The following is a 24,911-nucleotide window of genomic DNA, read 5'->3' as shown; positions in this document are numbered from 1 at the left end:
GGTGCTAGATGCAGTGGTTAGGTGTGTCCGGGCACTAGGCATAGCATATGTTCTCAAAGATAGGAATACATGCTGGAGTTAAACATATATGCCTTTGTCAGTCAGAGGTTAGTTAGAGTAACTCTCTGGCCCCATCCCAATCCAATGTGTCGACATAGCTTACAGCAGGTTACGGTCGCTGCACCACTGGATGTCCAGGTGGTGCCCCGAAAATAATGTGGGTTTTATAGATAATTGGAGCAAAACTGGCCTGTTATGGCAGGATGGTGTCCTTTCCACTCAGGAAGTAGCTGCATGTCACTTAGGTTTCACCATATTGAGACTGTGTTTGGACTCAGACCCAGAAAGTCTGCTTTAGTAATAAGTTTAATATGGGTACCACAAATTCAGAGTACACTTACTACACAGGCAGCACCTCCGATTTGAAAATAGGCATCTGGGTCATTTAAGGACATATGGTCTTCTTTCAAATGTTTCCACTGTTCTTAGCTTTTACTGCAGCTAAGAGTCTCATTACTGTACTGTGCCTGAAGTGTTTCGTAAATGTCAACCGCTTTTACACCATCATTTAACAGAAAATTCATTACAAGTTAGATTCTAACTTGAACGCCTTTCACACATTTACTGAGACAAAAAGGAAGATACATTGCATGATAGAGCATCAAGTGGACTCCCATATTTTTCCATCAAATCCTGACAAGTAAAATATGAGCATGATGAACTTTCAGTTTAATAGATATCTCCCCTCATTTCTACTACATAAACCATTTGGAGCTTTTTGGGCAAATCTGTAGATGTTGTGTTTATGATTAAATTGTAATAACCTGTGTGTTTACAGTTGAATGTGAGTGAATGCAACTTTTTAAATGTAAAATATCAGATCTAGACAAAACAGAGAAAATCATCTCTTAATTTAATTGTGTAAACACTTTGTTTGAAGATGAGCTTGGCAAGGGTTACACAGATATACAAATTTTAGTCATTTACATAACTGTCATCTTTTTTCTTATTTCAAACTATTGAGCAAGAGCAGCGTATCATCGCAAAGATGAAACAATTTTAATCTCTTTACAAAATAAAATATTATTAGTGTACCTTCACTGTGAGAATTAACCTTGAGGAATTTGGCATCATGAGTAAAAACCAAAGTAGGAGTGTGGATTAAGTTTGGGACATGACATAATATTCAGTTCGTCAATCCCTGGGAACCACACCTGTTCAGGTATGGTTTGAAGCTTCCAACAGGGTATAAATGGTTAGTCCTTACTCACTCTCAAGAGTAAGACCTCCATTAAGGTCTCCATCAACATGGCAAGCAGTAGCATTACATCAAGGACCTTATCTTTCAGGAGAGGATTCCAGGGCGGCAGCATACAGGCTGGAGGAGGAATAGGACTCTCTGGGGGTCAAATCTTCCAAGCCTCTAAAGGAGCCATTAGTGGAGCTTATAGATCTGGTTTAGGTCTTGGTGTAGGTCTTGGTTCAGGGATTGGAGCAAGCTCTGCTGCAGGTTTTTTTGGTAGTGGGCTTGGAAGACGTGTTGGGTTTGGAGTTGGTGGTATTTTTGGAGGTGGTGCAGTGTTTGCAGGTGATCCAGAGTTTGCAGGTGATGCAAGATTTGGAGGTGGTGGGTTTAGAAGTCATGCAGGGTTTGTAGGTGAAGAGGCTGTTGGTATCCTTGGCAATGAGAAGTTCACCCTAAGAATCCTTAATGACCGTTTGGCCTCCTACCTGAAAAAGGTGCAATTGTTGGAAAGGACCAATGCAGAGCTTGAGCTGAAGATCAGTCAATTTGTTGGGAGCAGGACCTCACCTGCTGAACGGGACTTCTCTGACTCTTTGACTATCATTGATGATCTCCATGACAAAGTAAATCATTCAATGTTTAATTATTTTGGTGCATTTAAGTTTTAATCAAGACTATGTTATTGCTCAAACTAATATTTGTAATCAGCTTATTAATTTTTTAGATAAAATAGTTATTTTATGTTTACATGATGTAAGTTTGGTAGAAGTTGGGCACATTTCCCCTGGAAATGCACAGTTACCTTGGGTGATGTGTAACCTCATTTTCTGCACAGTGATCGCACATTGGATCACCGCACATGGGCTCACCTCATGTCTTTGGGTTGATTCTTTTCAGATTCTGGGAACTCTCCAGGTGAAAAGTGTCATCTTTCTCACCCTTGACAATGTCAACTTGTCTACGGATGATTTCAGGATTAAGTAAGACCTTGTATCACATATAATAGATACTAAGGATTCTTTCGAAACCAAAGTTTTTTATAAATGTCAGTCATATATTAAATCTTAGGCACTTGCACAGCACTGCTGATACGCTTTCAGTGATGCACACAAAACTAAAAGAAAAAAAAAAAAGACAAGCTTACAGAGCAGAAATTAACAGTAAATTTCAAAGAAGGGACCCAGATGCACCTCTCTGAACCCATCTTGGGAAAGCAGGAGGGTGGGTTCAGCCAAGATCAGGCATCTGCTGCACAGCAGTAAACGACTACAGAGGCCCTGACTTGCTTACCTTATTTGTTTTACATTGATAGAATTAAACTTAAATGATCATGTTGCGGAAAAAAAAGATGATTAAATTATCAAACACACAAATGTGTGTGTATTGGTATAGTAAAGGGTAGTAACCAGTAACTCATTGCAAGGTACATGATTTAGAGCCGTATTTGTGTAAATTTGTGTTATCACCTCACACCCCCAGGGTTAGGAGTTCACATCCCTAGTCTGGTCTGTGTGCATGTTTTCCCTGTCCTCTGTGTGCAAAAAAAAAAAAAAGAAGCTGTACCAGTTCCAGGTACACTGGTTTTCCAAATTGCCTGTTGAGCATGATTGTGTGTATGCTTATGCTAATGGGTTAGCACTCCATCCAGGATGCATACTGTCTTGTGTCCAGGGATAGACTCCAGGCAGACTTATGATAAGTGGGGTAGGTAACAGATTAATGAAGAACAATGTCTCTACACAGGTATGAGAACGAGTTGGCCCTTCGTCAGACACTTGAGGCTGATGTTGCTGGGCTGAAAAGGCTGCTAAACGATATCAACCTGAGCATAGGAGAGCTCACTCTGCATATCGACACGCTGATTGGTGAGATGACCTACCTTAAGAGGAGCCATGAGGAGGTGAGGAGCTGTATATATATATATATTTTTTTTTTATACATATACATTATATATCAATAGTTTAGACACACATTGTATTTCAATGATTTTGTTTAGTGGTTTATTTTCTATGTTCTAGAACAATAATATGTATTTAATTCAAACCTATAAAATAACTAGGCATTAGTATTAGGTACATATGGCATTAGGTAATTAAGTAACAGAAACAACAACACCAGTCAGTTGTTATTTTAAGACATAAAGGTCAGCAGTTCTGGAACAGTTCTTGCAAGAACAGTATTGTCAATTGGATTTGCAAAACCCATCCCTTGTGGATCGTACTTGTTTTTTTCCATTGCATCCCATGGGGCACGATTGGATTGGGATCTGGGGAGCCCAGGATTTAGGGGCCCTCGGCTCTTGCCTGCAGGGCCCCGTGTGTGCTGGGCTGTGGTGAATGGGTTGTTCTGATGCTAATTCTTTGGTCCTGTCACCAGTTTACTGGGTTATAACTGATAATGTGTTAATGTGTTAATGTTATGCAATGTTAATTAAAAGGTGCTCATGAGCCATATATGTTAATTAAAATGTGCTGTTATGGCTCATGAGCACATTTGATATTAAAAAGCACTTATATACAATAATAATACAAAATTGATGTCAGTTAAAAGCAATGACAGCATTTAATGAAATGATAAAGTTACAGTTATCTTTATTTTCTTCTTCTTCTTTCTACTTTCCTTCTTCTTCCAGCTGTTAAATTAAACAAACTAAAAATACATCTCTAAACAACCAGCTACTTCTTGCCATCACAATTGTGGGTCAAACTCCAATGCACCTCTTCAAATTTCTGGCCATGTTTTGCAAACACTAGCTTTCACAAATAGATTAGAGGACAGTAAAACAATTAAGAAAATAAGTTTAAAGCTGAAAAGTTTTAACAACTGTAACAGTATCTCACCCATCTGCTCCAACTCTGATGTTTTCCAAGAAAATGGTGAATACACGTAGCCGGATGAGCGGACAGATTCATGTAGCGGTGGAGGCCCCACCCCAGCAGGAGCTCACCAGTGTCCTGGAAGACATCCGTGATCACTACGAGACCGTCACTGCCAAGAACCAGAGAGAACTTGAGAGCTGGTTCAAGAGCAAGGTGGGTAAGAGTTCATGACCTATGAACATCAGGAATTTACCCTGAGTATCTGTTTGGTTACAGAACCTAAAATGTAACTTTTCACTGGTAGGTGGTGACTGTTGGAACTGTATTGCCCGCAATAATACCACCCCAAACAGAACTGAGTGCAGAGAAGACCACAGTGCAGTCTCTGGAAGTTGAGCTCCAGTCTGTTACGGCCATGGTGAGATTTACATGTAAATGTTTTAAAGCGTTATTCCTGGTGGTATTAGAGTCTTAGAAGTGTTAACCAGGAGGTGTTTTGTGTATAGAAAGCATCCTTGGTGGAACAACTTTCAGAGACAGAGAATTTCTATGCAGCACAGCTGTCAGGATTCCAACTGCAGGTGAGCTGTGAAGAACACATAAATAAGTAGTAGAGTACTTGCAAAAGCTCAAATAATATACACAATAGATATTATTTTTAATAAAGGACCAGACAGGTCAAAACAGAACAGGGAGTTATTAGAATTGCTATAATTAACTCAAATTTCTAATTCACCAGGCATTAGAGAGTCATGTGTTGATGTGGAATGAAAAGCACTAAGGACTAAACCAGTTTCATCATCCTGAAGAATTTGTTGCTATTCCTTGAGATTTAGAAACACCAAAATCAGTGGAATTGTATAAACGTGCCATGTTAAGGAAATATGGATAATATATATATATAATTAATATATTTCTCAAAACAAAGGTAACAAATATGGAGGAACTGCTGCTGCAGCTTCGCGCTGATCTCGAGCGTCAAGGTTATGATTATCAGATCCTATTAGACCTCAAGACCAGATTGGAGAGGGAGATCACTGACTACAGGAGACTGCTGGACATAGGAGTCCATATAGGGTAAATAAAATCCTATTACATTCCTCCTTCTGTCTATCTACAATATCTTGTTAAAAATTGTTTACTCGTACCCATGCACTGTAGGTAGCACAGATAAACCTATGTATGCATTCCCATGTTTATAATGAGGTAAAAGATGTGACATTATTGCCGTCCTTCTCAGTTTCTCCAGTGACTTCAGTACTACCAGCAAGATCTCCACTACTAGATTCTTAAAGGTAGAGAAGACGTGTGAAGGATCAAAAGGCAAGGAAAACTTGGAAACAACTAAATAAACACTGGAGTGCCTTTCACTAAGCTTTTCAGCCCAATAATAAAGATTACACTTATGTAGTGGTGGTAGTTTATGTTTACTGTTTTACATATATATATATATACACACACACACACACACACCATACACACAAACACATACACACACATATATATATATATATCAATAAATCATAACTTTAATTTCAGCAATTCACAATGTGTGTGCAGTCCCTCCTTAACAACTATTAACCACTGAAATGAACAAAATAGATCATAATTAATACAATTATGCATTAAAGATAACTTTTACTTTTTGTTAATTAGTCATTTTACCCAGCACTGTGTTTCTAGTTTAGCTGCAACACCAAGACAAAACATTACATGTTGCAACCTAAGTTTCCACATTTTCTACTTCATTGCTGATGGAACATGGGTCTATAGTATTTAAGCACATGTGTGACACACTCTTAACAGGGACACGCTGAGCCCTCTAATCGAACAAGACCACTGGACCACTGGATGGCATATCCTCTAGTTTTGCAGTTGCAGACGTGTTTTATAAGAGAGAGAGAGAGAGAGAGAGATATTAAATATTTAAATATCTGTTATAAGAATATATTCTATATAGAGAGTATATAGAGCTAGATCAAGTGATTACAGTTAGCTTCATGTCATCGGCATAACAGTGGAAATTAATACCATGATTAGGAATAAATAATTATAGCGGTAGAATAAATAATTAAGCACTGGGCTTATTATTTCTGTTTATTAACAATATTTGGTTAAATGTAGTATATGTGGACAGGTAATCATAAAACCCATATATGTTTGTCCTCAAACTGTTATAACAAAGTTGGAGGTACACACTGTTGTAATTGGTCAGGTAATGACATACTTTTGGCAATGTAATACATCCATAGTTAGACACCTGACCATGATCATGGTTGTTTTTAAATGTGTTACCTAGTCTAGATGATTTAAAAGTCAGGTGCATGCAACAATTGGCATTTTTCCCAACGTCCCCTATTCAGTAAGATCAGTCAGCGGGCTGCTAAAGTCTAAATAAATAGGCACAAACCAGTGACAATAGACATCCATACCCAAAATCCATTTTACCCCCTTTTTTGGTCTTGGGACTTGGACAGGCCACAATCAGATCTAATTCAGATATCATAATTCCACCTGCCCAACTCCATGCTTATTTAGGTTAGCCATAAGCCCTGCTTGTCTCAAGAATCTCTCTGAGATATTGATATATCAAGAATAATTCTGAGATATTGTAGATGCCAACCATACCTGAACACAGAAATGGACTGCTGTTTGAACCGTGATGCCATCAGAGTTATTGGTCTCTTCTAAAATTTCTCTGTGTGCAGCCCATGCTGATCTTAACCTCTGAACTACACAACCCTAAATGACAAAGTAGGAAGGCACGTAAAAGGCAGCAATTGACATTTTTTCAAAAAAATCACTAATATCGAGCATAGCGCACACAAGGTTGACTTTCTTGCCTAGTGTGAAAACAGTCTTAGTCTTACCCCCAAACCCAGCTTCACCTTGTTGGACCATGCATTTTGTATGGTTATATAAAGAGCATCCTGCTGGGTAATATCATAACTTGGTTTTGGAACAGCACCATGCAGGACAGTTAAGCTCTACAGAGTGTGGTGCAATCAGCTGAGCGTATTATCCGCACTAAGCTTCCTGACCTGCATTGACTCTACAGCAAGCAGTGCTTGGACCAAGGCCAAAAAGATAGTAAAGCACCTCAGCAACCACAACAATGGATTGTTCTCTCTGTTGCAGTCGGGAAAGCACTTCCGCTCCCTAAATGCCAACACAGAGAGATAGAGAAGAAGATTTTTCCTGCATGCTATTCGGGCCCTCGACTAAACTGATCTGATTTGGTTTTGTTTCTTTCACGCAATAAACACACATACACCTTACATTCCTGCTACACATTAGGATCATGATGTAGCACATTGCTTGCATGTTACACATTTCATGTTTGCACACTGCTCATTTACACATTCTCTATTTTACTAATTTTTTATTATTCTATCGCGGTCTACCCTCGGACAGGGTGCCAATCCATCGCAGGGCACTTGCACATGCACACTCACTACAGGCAACTTGGAAAGAGTAATTAATCTAATCTGGATGTCATTGAGAGTAAAACCAGGTACTCTGTGATGGTGGGCCTACAGCCAGCACCTATTTCAGTTCAATTCAATTTTATTTGTATAGCGCTTTTAACAATTGTCATTGTCGCAAAGCAGCTTATGGAATTTGAATGTGTATGAATCAAAATAGTCAGATAGTCCCTGTTAAGAGGCTAGATAACAAGTGAAAGCCCATCGGTTGACCAAGGAAAAGAGATCATGATGCACATTCAGCACCTTGGTCAGCTCCGCTGCATGCACAAGAGTGCCAGAGCACCTTTACTCACTACTGCTAGCAGTGAAGTATCACCCACCACCCTGGTGTAATCTGCGCTCTATCAAAGGACCTCCATAGACCAATCCGGTAACTAATACATCTGTTCTGTTGTTCCAGAGACCTCTGAAACAGGACAAGTCGCCAAGAATGAGCTCTTGTACTAACTCGCTAAACTCGCTAAACTACTTAATTTAACCACCAAAACCATATTACTGTAATAAACACATAAAATACTACAATTCTGTACTGCAGTTGGTGTTAGTCATTATATCTTTGATAAGCAAAATGCATTTATTTATGGTTATATGGTTACTTGTATGCCTCAGGGTTAACAGTAGAGATCTTTGTTTTTAGCCCTAAAGCTAAAACCATTCTAGTTCCTGGTCTTGTTTTTCCTTCACTTTTAACAAATGTATTTACTCACTCACTCACGGATCTTCTATAACGCTTTATCCTGTATTCAGGGTCACGGGGCCCTGAAGCCTATCCCAGGAGTCTTAGGGCACAAGGCAGGGTACACCCATGCACACAGAGACAGGAATCGAGCCTGGCCGGGAGTCGAACCCGGACCCTGGAGGTGCAAGGCGACAGTGCTAACCACTACACCACCGTGTAATAATTGTTTATTAAAGTTATGTCTGCTTCTCACTCATCCTTGAGGATGGTTAGTGTTTGTTCATGTTAACAAATGTTGTAAATAATGCACTAATCGAATAATTATTAACCATAAAACTATTTATATGGCTCAATCTACTCCAAATAAATTTGATCACTTATTTTTTTTTTATTATATTCGTGCTACGTAGATGACCTTCAACTATTTATTCATGGGTCATTTTAATTTAACTTTCATTTTTAACTTACTTTTTGAGCAAAGGTAAAACTCACAAACATCACAGTTTAAGAAAGGAGTTTTCTGCAAGGCATCCTCGCAGGCTTGTCTCCCTTGGCGCCCTGCCTGCCCCACCCTGCCCTGCAATCAAAAACATGCAAAAGAAAAAACAAATAAACAAAGGAACTAGACATTATTCCTCTTCAGGTTTGGCAGGTCCAAGGTATAAAGATAAACATGGCCACTGCAGTGGAGACCAGGAACACATAGAATAGTTATCCTTATCAACGTAGATCTTCCACTCAGTAAACCACATTCATGATTCACATTCACCTCAATGTCCAGGCTCCGTCCTGTTTCAGTTCCTCCTGTAGCATGTGGAGCAGCATGATTTAACACAGCTCTCTATGTGGAAACAACAACATGCACACACACACACACACACACAAACACCACGCCTTGCTGTGGTTATTACAGTATTTGCAGTATATTGTGTATATACTTTCACTTTGCATGGATTCATACATTAAACGCTATATGTTGTGAAGTTGTAGCATTTTGATTTCTTTCTCTCTTTTTGTGTAAGCTTTGTGGTATTATGCTTTAGTTCACGGTTTGTCCCCAGAATCTCTCACATTGGAGCCGCCTGTTGTTCAGCTCTACTGGCAGTCATATTTAGAGCAAAATATAGCTCGGGCTTTAGATAAGCCTGTGATTTACCTGTGAAGACGAAGTCCAAATGCAAAGTTCAAAGGATAAAGGAGCTGTAAATGTTGTGCGTGTAGATGAGAAGTGAAGTACGCTTTTACAAGGATGTGATCAGTACACATCCCTTAGGCGGCTTTTGTTTTTGTTTTTAACTCTACAAACTGTAAAAGAATATCGAGGTTATAAGTTAAGACTAAACTTAAACTAAATTATAGCAGGTGTTGTTTGTAACGTTTTTAATGATCCACCCTCTATAAAAATGCGTGTGTGTGTGTTTGTGTGTGTGTGAGAGATGAGGGTGTGCGTGATATGAGTATGTGTGCAATTCAAACACTGCATCTGTAATTTTAAGTTCTACCAGTGGGTGTGTTAATTGTTTCTGTATTTAATCTGAAGGTTAATCACATTACTAAACTGACAAACACATCGAGAAAGTAATTCAACCATAATTACAGACATTGCGATCTACTGGATTTAATGCACCAAAGGAAGAGTATCTGTAATCCTCCCTCAGTGTCTGTAAAATAACTAGATCATAAAAAAACAGAGCCACTTTTATTGAAAAATTGTAGCACGTGAAAGAAAACCTGTCTCCTTTAGAACAGGGTGCGTGGGTTTCTATAACATCCTTGCTCCAAAGTTGTGTTGTGTTCTAATGTTTTAACTTACACTCTAGGTTCCCTGAGTTATACATCTGCTAATTGCATAAATGATCATTATTAAGGTTAATTACACATTTCATCATCATTGGTAAGTCATGGGCCACATGGGAAATAAATCGTTGAGAAATAATAATAATAATAATTAACTATTTAACAAATTACTGTGATACTGTGAATAGGAAGAACATCAAGAACTCAGAAATCTCACGGTGATCTTTAACCAGACCACATCTAGCCATCCTTAGCAGCGCTGAGTGTTCGAGTGAGGAGAACACCAACCATCAGCAGGCGAGAGAGAGAGAGAGAGAGAGAAGAGAAAGAAAGTGAAAGACAGAAAAAGAGAAAGAGAGAGAGAAAGAGAGAGAGAGAGAGAGAGAGAGAGAAGGTGAGAAAGGGAGAGAAAGCTGCAGGCAGTCAGTGAACTATAAAGCTGTCAGTGTGGAATTTACACGCCTTAACGCTGTACCGCACACAGACACACCTGCAGCTTGAACATTCCTTCCCTTTAAAAGATAAACAAATAAAAACATTTTACATTTCAAATAATAATAATAATAATAATAATAATAATAATAATAATAAGTACGTTAAGTGTGTTATCTATATCACAGACCTGTCAATATAAATACGAGTGTAATATAGTAAGTTAAATGTGTGTGTGTGTGTGTGTGTGTGTGTGTGTGTGTGTGTGTGTGTGTGTGTGTGTGTGTGTGTGTGTGCGTGCGTGAGTTTGTGTGTGTGTGTGTGTGTGTGTGTGTGTTTATTTTTATGTAACACATTCTATCTCTGCAGGTGACTGCTACTGTACGTTTTTGGGGGGCTTTGAAATGCAGCTTTGTGATGATTTTGGTTTGGCACAGTAAGCAGTGTTGGAAATTTAAAAAATCAATCTTTGCTCTTACAGCACCATAGATCATAGTGCAGATTCATACATTTCCCAACCATGCGGCGTGAAATCAATAAAAAGCAAGCCGCATTCATGTGCATAACTGGTTTCCCTGATGTTGTGGGGATCATCCATGGCACACACATTAAAATAATTATCCTGAGCATCAACAAAGAAAGATTATGTGATGTACAATTATTTGCGTGTACACAATTGGGGGGTACATGTGGCAAACTGATAGGTGGCACTGATGGTTTCACAGATTGACATAAACTCACTTTTTCATATTATAGGTAAGAGTAGGGCAGACTATTCCTTTAATTATTTCTTTACACTTTACTACCTCCTCCACAAGCAAAATGGTCTTATACTCTGTCCAGTTTGACTTTATTTTCAAAGTCATTTTGATCAGGTTATGAAAGTCCTACAATGCTCTGATGCAACCGAATCATGCATCTATAAGTTTTGTCTATGTGCATAAAGCTTTTACACCACTGGTGCTGATTTCACCATTTTACTTTTAACACAGTTTAAAAATAATACTAAAAGATTTTAAAAATACAACGCCCAATAATGTATAGCCTACTTTGTATCTCTGAGTGTAATAAAAACAGTGCCGTCACATGCCCTAGGCGAATCTTACTACTTTCTGAAAATAAGAGTAGGAAGCTTCATAGTTAACTTTTATGTCCTACTCTGAGCTAGGAATATTTTCAGTGCTAAATTAACTGTGGTCGCGATTCCTAGGAGTGATTCTGGGAGACTTAGGTTTCACCTTAGGAGCAGATTGCCAAATACACCAAAATACACCTAATAGACTAATTCAAAAACAAAATAAAGCGTATGAAGCACACAAACTGCAGATGAGTTTGACCCTAATGTTGTGTGTGTGACAAGATCTTGTAAGGTCACAAAATGTAGAAAGTTAAATAATATGATGCATAACAGTGTTTCTGTGGAAATAAACATGAGCAGGATGCCATTTCCATTGTAAACGTGCACTAATTATTATTAATGGAGGTGTAACTGGGCGTGGGCAATGTGTTTGACTGACACAGATTGTGTGTGTACAGTTGATGAGGGACTGGATTTACCTGTGTAACGTTAATAATTTTGTTTCTTATAAGATGACATTCCTGAAGGTCAAAGCCCAGGTATAAAAAGGAGTCCCGAAGCATTTATGCTTTTACTCTCTGCTTTCGATCGAATTGTCATAAGGCAAGGTACGAGTAAAGGAACGACAACATGGCAACGTTCTTCTCCAGCTCCTCTATGTCAGGTAGATCCTCTGGGTTGAGACGAAGCTCAAGTGTGCGTCGTGCAGCCAGTGTTTTCGGGGGAGCGGGAAGTTCAGGGGTGCAAATCTCGTCTGCATCCTTCAGCTACAGCTCCATGGGCTCGGATGACTCTGCTTTAATCGGCAATGAGAAGATGACAATGCAGAACCTGAACGACCGTCTGGCCACCTACTTGGCAAAGGTACGCACTCTGGAGAAGGCCAATGCTGATCTGGAGCTCAAGATCCGCCAGTTCCTTGAAGGCAAGGCCTCGCCCAAGGCCCGAGACTACTCTGCCTATTTTGCCACCATCAGTGACCTGCAGGGCAAGGTAAAATCTCTTAAAATCTCAGTATAACAACATGTGATAGTTCTATAGATAACCACTGTATATAATAATAATAAAATCACACACAGATCATCAAATTTTACCTCAGATTTGTTAGATAATGAAAGAAAACAGAATTACCCTGAAATTTCGACGTAGCATGATTGTTTTCTTAGCAGATTGTAATTGGCTATTGAATACATGTATAAAGACAAAAATGTAGAAAACATCAGATATGTTTGCAGCTTCCCCAAGAATCTCCCATTACACAGTGTCTAACATTACACTGGAGTTACACTTAGCATCTACTAAGTGTAACACAAATGAGAAAGGAAATAAGTATCTGCACTTTCATCATTTATCTCAGATGTTTTGCCAAATTACTAAAAAATATTACAGTAGCAGAATTTAGGGTGTAAATAGCATTAATTTAAAAAAATTTCCTGTTCATGTGATGTAGATTTACGTAGCAACCCAAGCGAAGGGAGGAGTGCACCTCAAACTGGACAACTTACGTTTGGCCATAGACGACTTCAGAACTAAGTGAGTGTACATTAGAAATGTTGTTCATCACTGTTCCTCATTATATATATATATACAAGGACTGAGAAAATAACACCATAACAACATGTTTGAACTAGGTATGAGCACGAGATGGAGATGCGTAAGACAGTGGAGGCTGATGTCGCCGGGCTGAAACGGCTCCTGGACGATTTCAAGTTGTCCAAGCAGGACCTGACCCTGCAGCTGGAAGGCTTGAAAGAGGAACTCGCCTTCCTCAAAAAGAACCATGAGGAGGTGAGAGGACTCATAACAGCACCTATAGAGTTTGTTCTGTTCATGCATGTAAAGGACCTACAGGCAGGAACTGCAACCAGCAGCTACATGATTTAGGCCACGCCCCTTAATGGCACTATCTAGTCACGATTAATCATTCCTGATACATAATTTTTTTTTTTGTTTTTGTGTCAGGATTTAGATCAATTTCATGAGTTTAAGGTTCGTCCTAATATCTTGTTTTTGTCACAATTAATTGATTTTATTAACACAGTATAACAACTTAGCCAGGTAGCTCAAGGCAGCACTGCAATGATGTTAGTTAGCTAGTTGTCTTCATAGCCTTATGTGTTCCTAACCATGTTTATTGGTTAATTAACCTAACTTGGTTAGTTTATTCTTGTTATAACTTATATTTATGGCTTAAAAATACCCAAATAACAAGGAAGCACTGGCTACAAGCATGGTTTGGGATGCATGCGGAGACGGAGTGTTACAGAAAAAACACTAGGAAATGTTCCACAACCTGTTAGCTAATCAGTGGCAAGGCTTTTGCGGCGCATTTCTAAATGAAGGGTTGGGTAACTGTCACACTACTGTTATTGAGAGATCAATAAACAGGAGTTTGTGTGTTTTATGTTGTAGGACATGGCGGCAGCGCGTCAACAGATGAGCGGGCAGGTTCATGTGGAGGTCGACGCCGCGCCTCAAGAGGATCTCATGAAAGTCTTAACAGAAATGCGTGAACATTATGAAGCACTCACCGCAAAAATCCAGAGAGACGCAGAAAACTGGTTCAAATCTTCGGTGAGCTTATCATAAAGTTATTATTATTATTATTATCATTATTATTATTATTGATTTAACACACACAGGTCTTTTAATTAATTCCATTAATTTTTTCATGTTTTAAAGGATATAAAATCTATAACTGCACATAGGTCTGCCTTTTGGTGGACCAGTTAGAGATTGGCTTTTATGACCAGTGGGCGGAGTCATAAGAGATCTATAGGCTCTGCCCCTTTTATTTCTTACATTAACCACAAGCATTTATTAGCATGATATTCATAACTATTCATTAACAGGAGCTTTAAAGTGATGACCAGCTCAGAAAAGTTGTTTAGCCAATTGCATAGTTGATCATGTGACTGCGATGTCATAAAATTCTGGTCACTAATTGGGCAAATACAGAATATGGCTTAGGATAATATTATGTCCTATAAATGTTAATATCAACATACAGATGATCAGACAAGTGGACACTTTGCGTAACGTTTGAGGGCAGATATGTTGGCATTTTCTTGATTTTATACAAATACCAGGTGTCCACATACTTTTGTTCATATAATTGATCTATCTATCTATCTATCTATCTATCTATCTATCTATCTATCTATCTATCTATCTATCTATCAGAGAAAGCTGCTGTTGAAACAAACATCCTTTTAAAAAGTTTGTTGTTTCCCTAAAGGAAACATGGTGATGGTCATTACTGTTGCATTGTTGGTAATCCTTACCACAAATGTTTTTGTTGTTGTTTTGTAGTCAGAGGTTCTGAAACAGGAGGTGGTGACTCATACAGAGAGCCTGCAGACATCTAAAAGCGAAATGAAAGACCTGAAATCCCGTCTGCAGGCTTTGCAGATTGAGTTGCAGTCCCAGCAGTCCATGGTGAGGAACATCATCATACATGCCTTCACTCCTGTAGAATGCTATCTAACACGTGAATGAGTAGTTAGCATATGAAATTCTTGAACAAGGTTATGTTTTATTCCTGTACACACCATGATGAAGTTATTGTGAGTTGTTTTTCCCTCTTGTTTGTTTGTCACAGAAAGCATCATTGGAGAGCACGCTGAACGAAACTAAATCACGGTATGCCATGCGCATGGCTGGGTACCAGACACAGGTGAGCCCACGGACGTGGTCATTATTTAAACTTAACACTTTAACGCTTCTCTGAGGATAAACTGAAATTCTGATGGGTCTCCAGGTGGTAAATTATGAGGAGCAGCTGGTGCAGCTTCGTGCTGATCTCGAGCGTCAATCCCAGGAGTATCAGATACTTCTGGACATCAAGACCAGACTTGAGAAGGAGATCGAAGAGTACAGGAGACTGTTGGATGGAGAAGCGACCAAGTAAGTGTCCATATGAGGACAAAATGACTAACTAGCACATGTTACATTGGCCTGTCCGTTACTTCATTTTTAGTAGAGTAATGGCTTTATCTATCCAATCAGTCAGAAATAAAGTTTTATTAATCATGGATTCTTACAGTCTGATTCAAATTATGTGTAAGAAACAGAAATTAGAATAATGCATGAGCAAAGTATATGCTATGCTAATCAATAGTAATTGCCCTCCGTAGGACTAAGGCTGTATCCAGCAGCAGCAGCAGCAGCAGCAGCAGCAGCAAAACCAACACCATTACCAGTGGCAGTAGCAGCAGCAGCACCACTACCACTTCCAGGACTAAGGTGATCACGGTGCTGGAAGAGGTGGTGGACGGGAAGGTGGTCTCCTCCACAACCTCTTCATCCTACGTAACCAAATAAATCTGAGGGTTAGTTGTGGAGCTCCAGTGCGCCATCATGTGGCTGAAAGAAACCACAGTCTCTGACCTGAATAAAAATTAACTCAGTGCAACTCACCTCATTGTGTTCTGTCTCATTCTCACACACACACACACACACACACACACACACACACACACACACACACACACACACAAACTGTACATACAGATAAATAAAATAAAGTTTAATTAAGTCCAAACAACAACAACAACAATAATAATTAATTAATTAATTAATTAATTAATTAATTAATAATAATAATAATAATAATAATAAGTTAATAAATAGTTATTATTTAACTGCCAGACAGGAGGTCTAGAGGAAGACCAAAAAGAAGATTTATGGATGCAGTGAAAGAGGAAATGAAGTTAGTTGGTGTGATAGAAGAGGATGCAGAGGATAGGGTTAGATGGAGGCAGATGATTCGCTGTGGCGCCCTCTGAAAGGGAACAGCCGAAAGACAAATAACAATAATAATAATAATAATAATAATAATAATACAATTAACACAAACAAATCATTATCTACACATAAGAATGTGAACAGGAAGGTTTAAACAAAAGCACAAGCAGTAAAAAAGACTGTAAAATATAAAGCAGGGAACAATATCTTTAAATAAAACTTAATCAGCCTTCAGTAATAATATAACTCACAGTGAAACCTTTTAGTTATTTATGCATTTCTGTATTTTACAATATTATACTCTGATCTATATTTAAATTATTAAAATATTATTGTTATTTAATAAATACAAGTATTAAATCCTGATTTCCTGATTTTGTAAACACAGAAAAAAAAGTCAGATTTTAGTTATGCTTTAAAAGCATCAAAGATTTTAAATCCATAGCATCTTTATCTACAATATTTTAGAATATAATGCTGTCCAGCTTGTTTTTATTTATAGGACTACTCTATTTCCTCTTAGTGTTTCTTCTGTAATTCAGTAGCTCCACCTAGTGTTGGTTTAATTTCACAAATCCTTTGAAACCCACAGAATACTGACATGGGTGGAGAATGTGTGAAACACCAATATATATATATATATATATATATATATACACACCACCTTTCAAAAGTTTGGGGTCACTTTCTAACTTCATGATTGTTCCTTATTTTTCTTTCTTTCTACATTGTAAAGGAATGCTGAAGGCCTGCAAAAAATGCATTAATCTCCTTCGAACAGTTAATGGTTTCTGCTACTTCTGCTCTGTAAAGACTTCATAACGCCTCAAATCTGAGGTGCTGTTAATCGGTCATTTTTCAGGCTGATAACTCTAAATGAACTTCTCGTCTGTGGCAGAGGTAGGTTTTGGTCTCGCCCTCCTGGGATGGTCTTCATGAGAGCCAGTTTCATTATGGTGCTTGATGGATTTTGCAAATGCACTTAACAATACCATTCCTGCAAGAACTATTACAGAAAGGCTGACCTCAGTGTCTTAAAATAACAACTAACTGTTGTTCCATAATTACCTAATTCCATATGTGTTATTTTATAGTTTTGAAATCCCCAGTATTGTTGTAGAATGTAGAAAATAAATCACTAAACAAAAACAAAGAAATTTGCAAGTGACCCCAAACTTTTGAACGGTAGTGTGTGTGTGTGTATATATACAGTATATATATATATATATATATATATATACGATATTGCAGCAGGAATGTGCTTATTAATTGTGATACATTGATGCATTCTTTTTTACACAATTGTTTAAGGATGATGTATATCCGCTTCTAAAGATTTGGAGACTAGTTTGGGGATTAACAAACAGCACGTTTTGTTTTTTCATGGTTTAACTGAAAAGGAGTCCATTCTCAATTTTACACCACACACACACTGATCATATAATTGAACAGGTTTACTCTCCTCAGTGACGCCACTGCTGAGAGGCCTGAAGAGATCTGTTTATAGGAGACTCTATTCTGAAGCAGGTAAAATTAGCCTTTAGGAGCACCAGCGGCAGAAGAGGGGTTTATCTCAGGAGCTAGAGCTCTTGGATTTCCACAGCCACGTTGCGTCTCATATGATTGTACTGTGTCAATAATTATCACCCAATTCCATAGATGCACTCTGACCAAAAAAAAAATTAAATAAACTATAAATTCACACTTAAATTTTTCATTAGTTTCTTTAATAACTCGTTCCAGTACATGATTTAAAGAATTATATGATTTCTTGATAAACGTGTACACGGTGAGTATGAAAAGAAATCGTCACTAAAACAGATATAAACAGATAAAACGGATATAAAACTTTTCTACTTGCCCCCCTCCCTCCCCGACATATTAAAGCAAGACACTTGCATAATAGCAAATCAGTCACAAACAGGTATGAAAACATATATAATTATATATAATGTAGACTTTAAAAAAAAAAAACGATAATACTTTGAGAGGTGTGTGTAATAGAGCATAGAAGAGAAAATCAATATATTAACATTCTTCTTAAAAAGTCTAAAATAACTGAGGTTACTTTTTTATGAATGTCTTTTATTATTTTTTTCATTCTCAGGGGGAGGGATCTTTGAATCTAACTGGATTGTTGGAGAATAGTGACGCAAACCTGATGTTCTTCTGCACATCAAAGACGCTGTGTAGACTAAAATCATCAGCTTTTTCACCATAATGCTGGATAAATAATAAGATCAGCTAATATAGCTATACTGGTGTCAGCTAATGGTATTGCATTAGGGTCAGTGCAAAGATAGTCCGGGTCCAAGTGCCAAGATTTGTGATGTCATAACCTGACAGATTTCCCTTCCATTCTGAAAGGTCAGTGCTGAGACTGGAAAAATTATTTGGTCCTAAAAACGTGCATTTCAACAGCTTGAGAAGTTGACAGAGGAACCCGCAGGTAGAACCAAATCCACCCAAAATATTCAAGTAACCAATAAGAGGCAGAGTAAGGTCCTGTACACTACACTTTAACTGGCATGGAATGTGTTTAATTAAGTGGACAAACCATATATCTGTTCATTAACCCACTGGCAAAGTGAGAGCTCTGTGTGCCCGTGGTTCCACAGGAACCTAACTACTAGGCATTAATACTGCTGAAGGTGTGTGTATGGAGGTACTATTACCCCACAGAGGTAATGAGCACGTGCTTCAATTCTAAAAGACCTTAGGTCTCAAATACAGTACAGCACTCAATGTGTACCTAATATTTTGGCAGTGAGCCGTGATCTACTCTCCTCACATGACATGAAGGACACCCTCGAGTCTGGCCATGACTTCAGTCCTGCTCAAGCTTTGTGTCTAAACATGGGGTACCTAAGAAACCAGGAGCAAGACCTTTAAAAGACCAGAGGATCTCCACAGGATTTGGAAGGGGGACACTGTAATGTTTCCCAGCACGAAGAACCGCATGGAGGTTAACCACACCAAGATAGAAATGCTCCATGGGGTTCTCCTTGCTGGACTGGGATAAACACCTCGCTGATCTCAACCAGTCTTGTCCACTTGGTAGCTACAAATATAGCATAGATCTCTTGCCTCATACTGAAATTACTGGTCTGTCCACCAGTGGCTACACATATTACTCGTACCTGTGTCTACTGCTGATCCCAACTGATCATACCTGTGAGGTGGACCGACAGATAAGCACATGATAAATCAGAAAACCATTAGTCATTCATAAATAAGTAAACTAAATGTGTGTGCGTGTGGTACTGCGAACATTAACATTTTGTTTTATCTTCTATGCTCCATCATGTTGTTGTAGCTGCACTCGTTCTTGGTTATTGCGCTTTCTCTCGTTTATGGATCTGTTCGTGTGCTTTAAGGTGACCTGACTGGCTGAAGCACTTGCCACACTGCGAGCACGAGTACGGCTTCTCACCCGTGTGGATCTGCTGGTGTGCCTTTAAGTGTCCGAGGCGGCCGAAGCTCTTGCCGCACTGCGTGCATTGAAACGGCTTCTCCCCACTATGGATCTTCTCATGAGTCTTGAGCACACCCGAGTTCCCAAAGCTCTTTCCACACTGCACGCAGTTATATGGCTTCTCGCCCGTGTGGCTCTGCTGGTGGTTACGGAAGCTGACCTCTTTCGTGAACGCCTTGCCACATTGCTGGCAGGAGAACGGCCGCTCGCCCGTGTGTACCAGACGGTGTGTCTTTAGTTCCTTGGAGTGGAAGAACGCCTTTCCGCACTCGTCGCAGGTGAACGGCTTCTCGCCTGTGTGGATTCGCTGGTGCGAGCGTAGATCATCTGCCTTGGTGAAGCCTTTGGGGCAGAAGCTGCAATTGTAGGGTTTCTGACCCGTGTGTATCAGCTGGTGCCGCTTCAGGTTGCCTGCTTGACCGAAGCTCTTGCCGCACTGCGAGCAGGAGTATGGCCGCTCGCCTGTGTGGATCCGCTGGTGCGTCTTCAGGTTTCCCAGAGTGCTGAAGTTCTTTCCGCATTGAGTGCAGGAGAATGGCTTTTCGCCTGTCGGGTTGCGAGGTTTGCGTGGTTGCGTTTTTGCTTTTGCAGTGTCTGCACTCGTGGTGTTTGTGTTTGCATTTGCAGAATGCATGTCATACATGTGAGCGGACGAAAACTCGATAATAGTATCAGGACGGAGCTTGTTGAGCTCAGTGCGGAGCTCCGCCATGCGGATGGACTCGAGAATATTTGACTCCGCCGTATCCGATGTCTCTGATTTCTCGGATGCAAATGTTGAGTCGTATTCGTACCGGCTAGCCTCAAGTTCCATTGCATAGTAACACTGCAGGTCAGAACTCTGGTCCGACTTGATGTAGTCCAGGTTGTCATGTGACACGTAGTCAAAGGCATCGTAACTCGACTTATACGAGTCTAACTCGGCTCCGTGGAAGGAGTGCAAATCTGACTTGATGTACTCCAGGCCGCTGATCTCCATCCTGACGTGTTCCGATCCCAGCTCTGCGGTACTCAGAGGTTGGATCTGGGATACGTCCACGGTGCGGATCGGTACCAGCTCCAAATCGGGGTCGCTCTTTACACAGGGCAACATGGCGGTCGGCTCTGCAATCTCCGAACTAAGCGTGTTTAGCATGGCGAGTGTTGGCGTCACACACTCGGCACGCAGCGGCTCCAGAGCGGGAGACATACACTCCGAGGCCAGAGCGTTCAGGCCCAGCGCGATACACTCCGTCCCCACCTCATCCATCCTTACCAGATCTGTCCCTTAGCAGCACTGCTGATGTCTTCCCTGATTCTGGACCCTGTGTACATACACACACGCACAAACACACACACACATTTAAGTTAGCTTGAGTTCGGTAGCAGCATAAGATTGATTATAATTGATGGAGTAACACAATACACACACTGGTGTAACAAAACACACACTGGAAAAACACAACACACACTCACTGGTGTAACACAACAAACACACTGATGTGACACATACTGGTGTAACAATACATACATAAACACTGGTGTAACACGACATACAATAATGTAAGACAACAAATACACACTAGTGTAACACAACTCACACTAGTGTACACACAAAAATACACACAACCTGGTGTAACACAACAAACATACATACTGGTATAATGGCACACTAACATAACACAACAAGCACAAAAAATAATGTAACACAGCAAACACACACACACACACACACACAACTGGTGTAACACTACAATCACACACAAACTAGAGTAACAAACCACAATAATGTAACACAACAAACATACACACTGGTGTAATAACACATTAACATAACACAACAAACACAAAATCTAATGTAACTAGTGCACATACCCACTAGGGTAACAATACACACCAATGTAATCAACACACACGTATAATAACACATTTATTAAATGCACCAAACACACACCTGGTGTAACACAAAAACAGACACCGATGTAAAAATATACACTGATTTAACTCACAAACACACAAATGTAACACAACACTAATGTAACACAACAAACACACACACATATACACACACACACACACACACAAACACACACTGGTGTGTTTACACATAAACATATAACACAACAAAAACTAATGTAACAAAGCAAACACCCACACACAAATGTAATTAACGCACACTAGTGTAATAACCCAAACTAATTTTACACAACAAACACACACTCACTCATGTAACACTAAAAACACACACCCGGGTGTAACACAATATGCAGCACTGTAACACTATAAACAAATACCCTGGTGTAACACAACATACACTAGTATAACACTACACTACTGGTGTAACCCAACACACTCACTCTTGTAATTCAACTGGTGTAACACAACAAGCACACACAGACAGGTATGGCATAACACACTAATGTAACACAACAAACCCAAACACTAATGTAACACAATGAACACACACTGGTGTAATAATATACCAGTGAAACACTACAAACACACACTGGTTTAACACAAACACAAACGCACACACTGGTGTAATAACACACAGTATTTTTACTCAACAAACACACACTAGTGTAACACTACAAACACACACCCTGGTGTAACACCACATAGACTAGTGTAACACAGCAAACACACAGACTGGTGTAACGTGACATACAAATGTAACACAACAAACATAACCATTAATTTAAGAAAACAAACACAGACACACTGGTGTAACAACACACACTAATGAAATCAACACACACTGGTGTAATAATATACCAGTGTATCACTACAAACACACACTGGTTTAACACATACACAAACGCACACACTGGTGTAATAACACACAGTATTTTTACTCAACAAACACACACTAATGTAACACTACAAACACACACCCTGGTGTAACAGCACATACACTAGTGTAACACAGCAAACACACAGACTGGTGTAACGTGACATACAAATGTAACACAACAAACATAAACATTAATTTAAGAAAACAAACACACAGACACACTGGTGTAACAACACACACTAATGAAATCAACACACACTGGTGTAATAATATACCAGTGTATCACTACAAACACACAGGTTTAACACATACACAAACGCACACACTGGTGTAATAACACACAGTATTTTTACTCAACAAACACACACTAGTGTAACACTACAAACACACACCCTGGTGTAACACCACATACACTAGTGTAACACAGCAAACACACAGACTGGTGTAACGTGACATACAAATGTAACACAAAAAACATAAACATTAATTTAAGAAAACAAACACACAGACACACTGGTGTAACAACACACACTAATGAAATCAACGGCATACACTAGGGTAACACAACACACACACACTAATTTTAAGCAACAAACACACACACACACACACCAGTGTCCACTACATACACACACCCTGATGTAACACAACATACACTACTGTAACACAGCAAACTCACACAAACTGGTGTATCATGACTTACAAATGTAACACAACAAACACAAACACTGATTTAACACAAACACACTGGTGTAACATGACATACACTACTGTAACACTACAAACACACACACACACACACACACACACACACAGGTGTTAAGTGTTGATAATTGATAACTCGTCTTTAAGCTAAACATCTGCAGATCTGTTAGCATGCTAATGCTGGCTCCAATTACAAATCGTGAGGCACGTGCGGGCTATCAGTTAATCAATCAATCAATCAATCAATCAGGACTTAAAAGCGATGCCGCGGTGTGATATTAATGAGCGGAATCAGAAGCTACCCTCATCGCTACCATTAGCACTGTATGCTAAATGCTAATTCGGCTCGTGCCAGTGCGATACTTTGCTGCTTTTATTCAAGGTGTGTTGTTAGACAATAAATCTGTGTGTTTGTGTCCAGCTGTTGGAGCGTAACGCGGATGACTGTGGTGTATGTAGAGAAATACAGATCTCGGCTTTCTCAGGTGTTTCGTGGGAGCGTGAAAGAAAAGGGACAGAAAAGATGAGTGTGGAGTAGAGGAGAGGAGAGGGTGAGTGTAGAGGAGTGTTGAGGAGAGGGTGAGTGTAGAGGAGTGTTGAGAGAGTGAGTGAGTGTAGAGGAGTGTTGAGGAGGCTATGAGGAGGCCCTTAGTGCTGCTACAGAGGCCATCTTGTTTGTGGCTAAAGCTATCTGCTACACAAACTTCAGCGCTCTCATTCGCGCGTGCAACTTTTCTTCTCTTTTCTCTTCGCCTTAATCTGTCGCCTTCGCGCGCGCGCGTGCGTCCTCTCTTCCTCCGCTCAGGTGTGCGTGAAAAATAAACGGATGCGTGAAAAGAATCGACAGAAACGCAACAATTTTTTTTTTTGCACTTCACATCTGAATCTTATGCATGCATGCACTCGGCCGCGCGCGACGCGACAGGAGGAAAAAAAAAGATGCAGGAAAAGAATGAAAGGATGGAAGTTAGAATGAAAATGCACGCGGGAGGAAGGGTGCACGCGCTTTTGTTTTGTTTTTTTACCTGCAGGTTCCCCGGTGCATTGCCTTTTTTTGCCCCCTCTCTCACGCGCGCGGGCTCGTCGCTCAGCCCCGGAGCCGCCACGTCCGCGAGCAGCCTTCCCCCCTCTCTCTGTCTCTCTCTCTCTTTACTTACATACACACACACACACACACTCGTCTTCCTTCTCGTGCCTCCCTCCTCCTCCTTATTCCGCCGTTTCCGCGGCTCGCGCTCGCTTCTTCCAGTCAAATCGGTGTAACGGCAGTGCGCGCGCGCAGCTGCAGCCACATCAGGAACAGCAGCGCGCGCGGCGTCATGGTGGCCTACTTCCGACCTAATGTGGGTGTATTTACTGCTCGACAGAGAGCGAGCTTTTGAAAGTGCTGGCTTGTACAAACCGAGACGTGCAAACCGACAGATTTACCACGAACAGATTGGTGCACGGTGTTACATTCTGCATAAAGCGTGTGCTGTACAGTGTGTATATGACATATGCATTATTTAATAGCGTTTAAATGACCTGCATGTCATGACGTGCAACATCTGGGTACTGTATGAAATGCTTCATGCCATTTCCTTCTCTTAGGTTGCAATATGTGATCAGTAAACACTCAATACATGAGCCTGTTTTTTTCTTTCTTTAGAAATCTCATAACATCACACAGGTGT

The 24,911-nt window shown here is 39.9% G+C and overlaps 3 protein-coding genes across 3 annotated transcripts; 2 read left to right on the top strand and 1 right to left on the bottom strand.

Moving 5' to 3' along the window:
- The first annotated feature begins 1,249 nt into the window (after positions 1 to 1,249).
- Positions 1,250 to 5,475, top strand: LOC128519208 (keratin, type I cytoskeletal 13-like). The gene is made up of 8 exons (XM_053492839.1): positions 1,250 to 1,869; positions 2,144 to 2,226; positions 2,990 to 3,146; positions 4,117 to 4,278; positions 4,370 to 4,483; positions 4,572 to 4,646; positions 4,994 to 5,142; positions 5,306 to 5,475. The coding sequence occupies exons 1-8, from the start codon at positions 1,309 to 1,311 to the stop codon at positions 5,415 to 5,417; spliced, it is 1,413 nt and encodes a 470-aa protein (XP_053348814.1). The 5' UTR covers positions 1,250 to 1,308; the 3' UTR covers positions 5,418 to 5,475.
- Positions 5,476 to 12,073: 6,598 nt separating this feature from the next.
- LOC128519210 (keratin, type I cytoskeletal 13-like) lies at positions 12,074 to 15,957 on the top strand. The gene is made up of 8 exons (XM_053492841.1): positions 12,074 to 12,532; positions 12,990 to 13,072; positions 13,171 to 13,327; positions 13,952 to 14,113; positions 14,852 to 14,977; positions 15,141 to 15,215; positions 15,300 to 15,445; positions 15,676 to 15,957. Exons 1-8 carry the CDS (start codon positions 12,170 to 12,172, stop codon positions 15,860 to 15,862), a joined length of 1,299 nt encoding a protein of 432 aa, XP_053348816.1. The 5' UTR covers positions 12,074 to 12,169; the 3' UTR covers positions 15,863 to 15,957.
- A 2,033-nt stretch (positions 15,958 to 17,990) lies between these two features.
- si:dkeyp-113d7.1 (uncharacterized protein LOC407709 homolog) lies at positions 17,991 to 24,536 on the bottom strand. Its single transcript, XM_053492840.1, has 2 exons — positions 24,264 to 24,536; positions 17,991 to 21,064 (listed from the first exon to the last, which is right to left on the bottom strand). The coding sequence occupies exon 2, from the start codon at positions 21,007 to 21,009 to the stop codon at positions 19,618 to 19,620; it is 1,392 nt and encodes a 463-aa protein (XP_053348815.1). The 5' UTR covers positions 21,010 to 21,064; positions 24,264 to 24,536; the 3' UTR covers positions 17,991 to 19,617.
- Between the last annotated feature and the right edge of the window lie 375 nt (positions 24,537 to 24,911).

The sequence above is a fragment of the Clarias gariepinus genome, chromosome 3 (assembly GCF_024256425.1).
Source record: "Clarias gariepinus isolate MV-2021 ecotype Netherlands chromosome 3, CGAR_prim_01v2, whole genome shotgun sequence".
Taxonomy (NCBI): domain Eukaryota; kingdom Metazoa; phylum Chordata; class Actinopteri; order Siluriformes; family Clariidae; genus Clarias; species Clarias gariepinus.
The sequence above is the reverse complement of the archived record's forward strand: the minus strand, read 5'-3'. Positions and strand labels throughout refer to the sequence as shown.

Bases quoted from the DNA above. Each gene is read 5' to 3' on its own strand.
- LOC128519208 (XM_053492839.1), top strand. From the start codon at position 1,309: ATGGCAAGCAGTAGCATTACATCAAGGACCTTATCTTTCAGGAGAGGA. The intron at 2,227-2,989 runs GTAAGACCTTGT...GTCTCTACACAG, and splicing joins ACGGATGATTTCAGGATTAA to GTATGAGAACGAGTTGGCCC. The intron at 5,143-5,305 runs GTAAATAAAATC...CGTCCTTCTCAG, and splicing joins GACATAGGAGTCCATATAGG to TTTCTCCAGTGACTTCAGTA.
- LOC128519210 (XM_053492841.1), top strand. From the start codon at position 12,170: ATGGCAACGTTCTTCTCCAGCTCCTCTATGTCAGGTAGATCCTCTGGG. The intron at 14,114-14,851 runs GTGAGCTTATCA...GTTGTTTTGTAG, and splicing joins AAAACTGGTTCAAATCTTCG to TCAGAGGTTCTGAAACAGGA. The intron at 15,446-15,675 runs GTAAGTGTCCAT...TGCCCTCCGTAG, and splicing joins TTGGATGGAGAAGCGACCAA to GACTAAGGCTGTATCCAGCA.
- si:dkeyp-113d7.1 (XM_053492840.1), bottom strand. From the start codon at position 21,009: ATGGATGAGGTGGGGACGGAGTGTATCGCGCTGGGCCTGAACGCTCTG.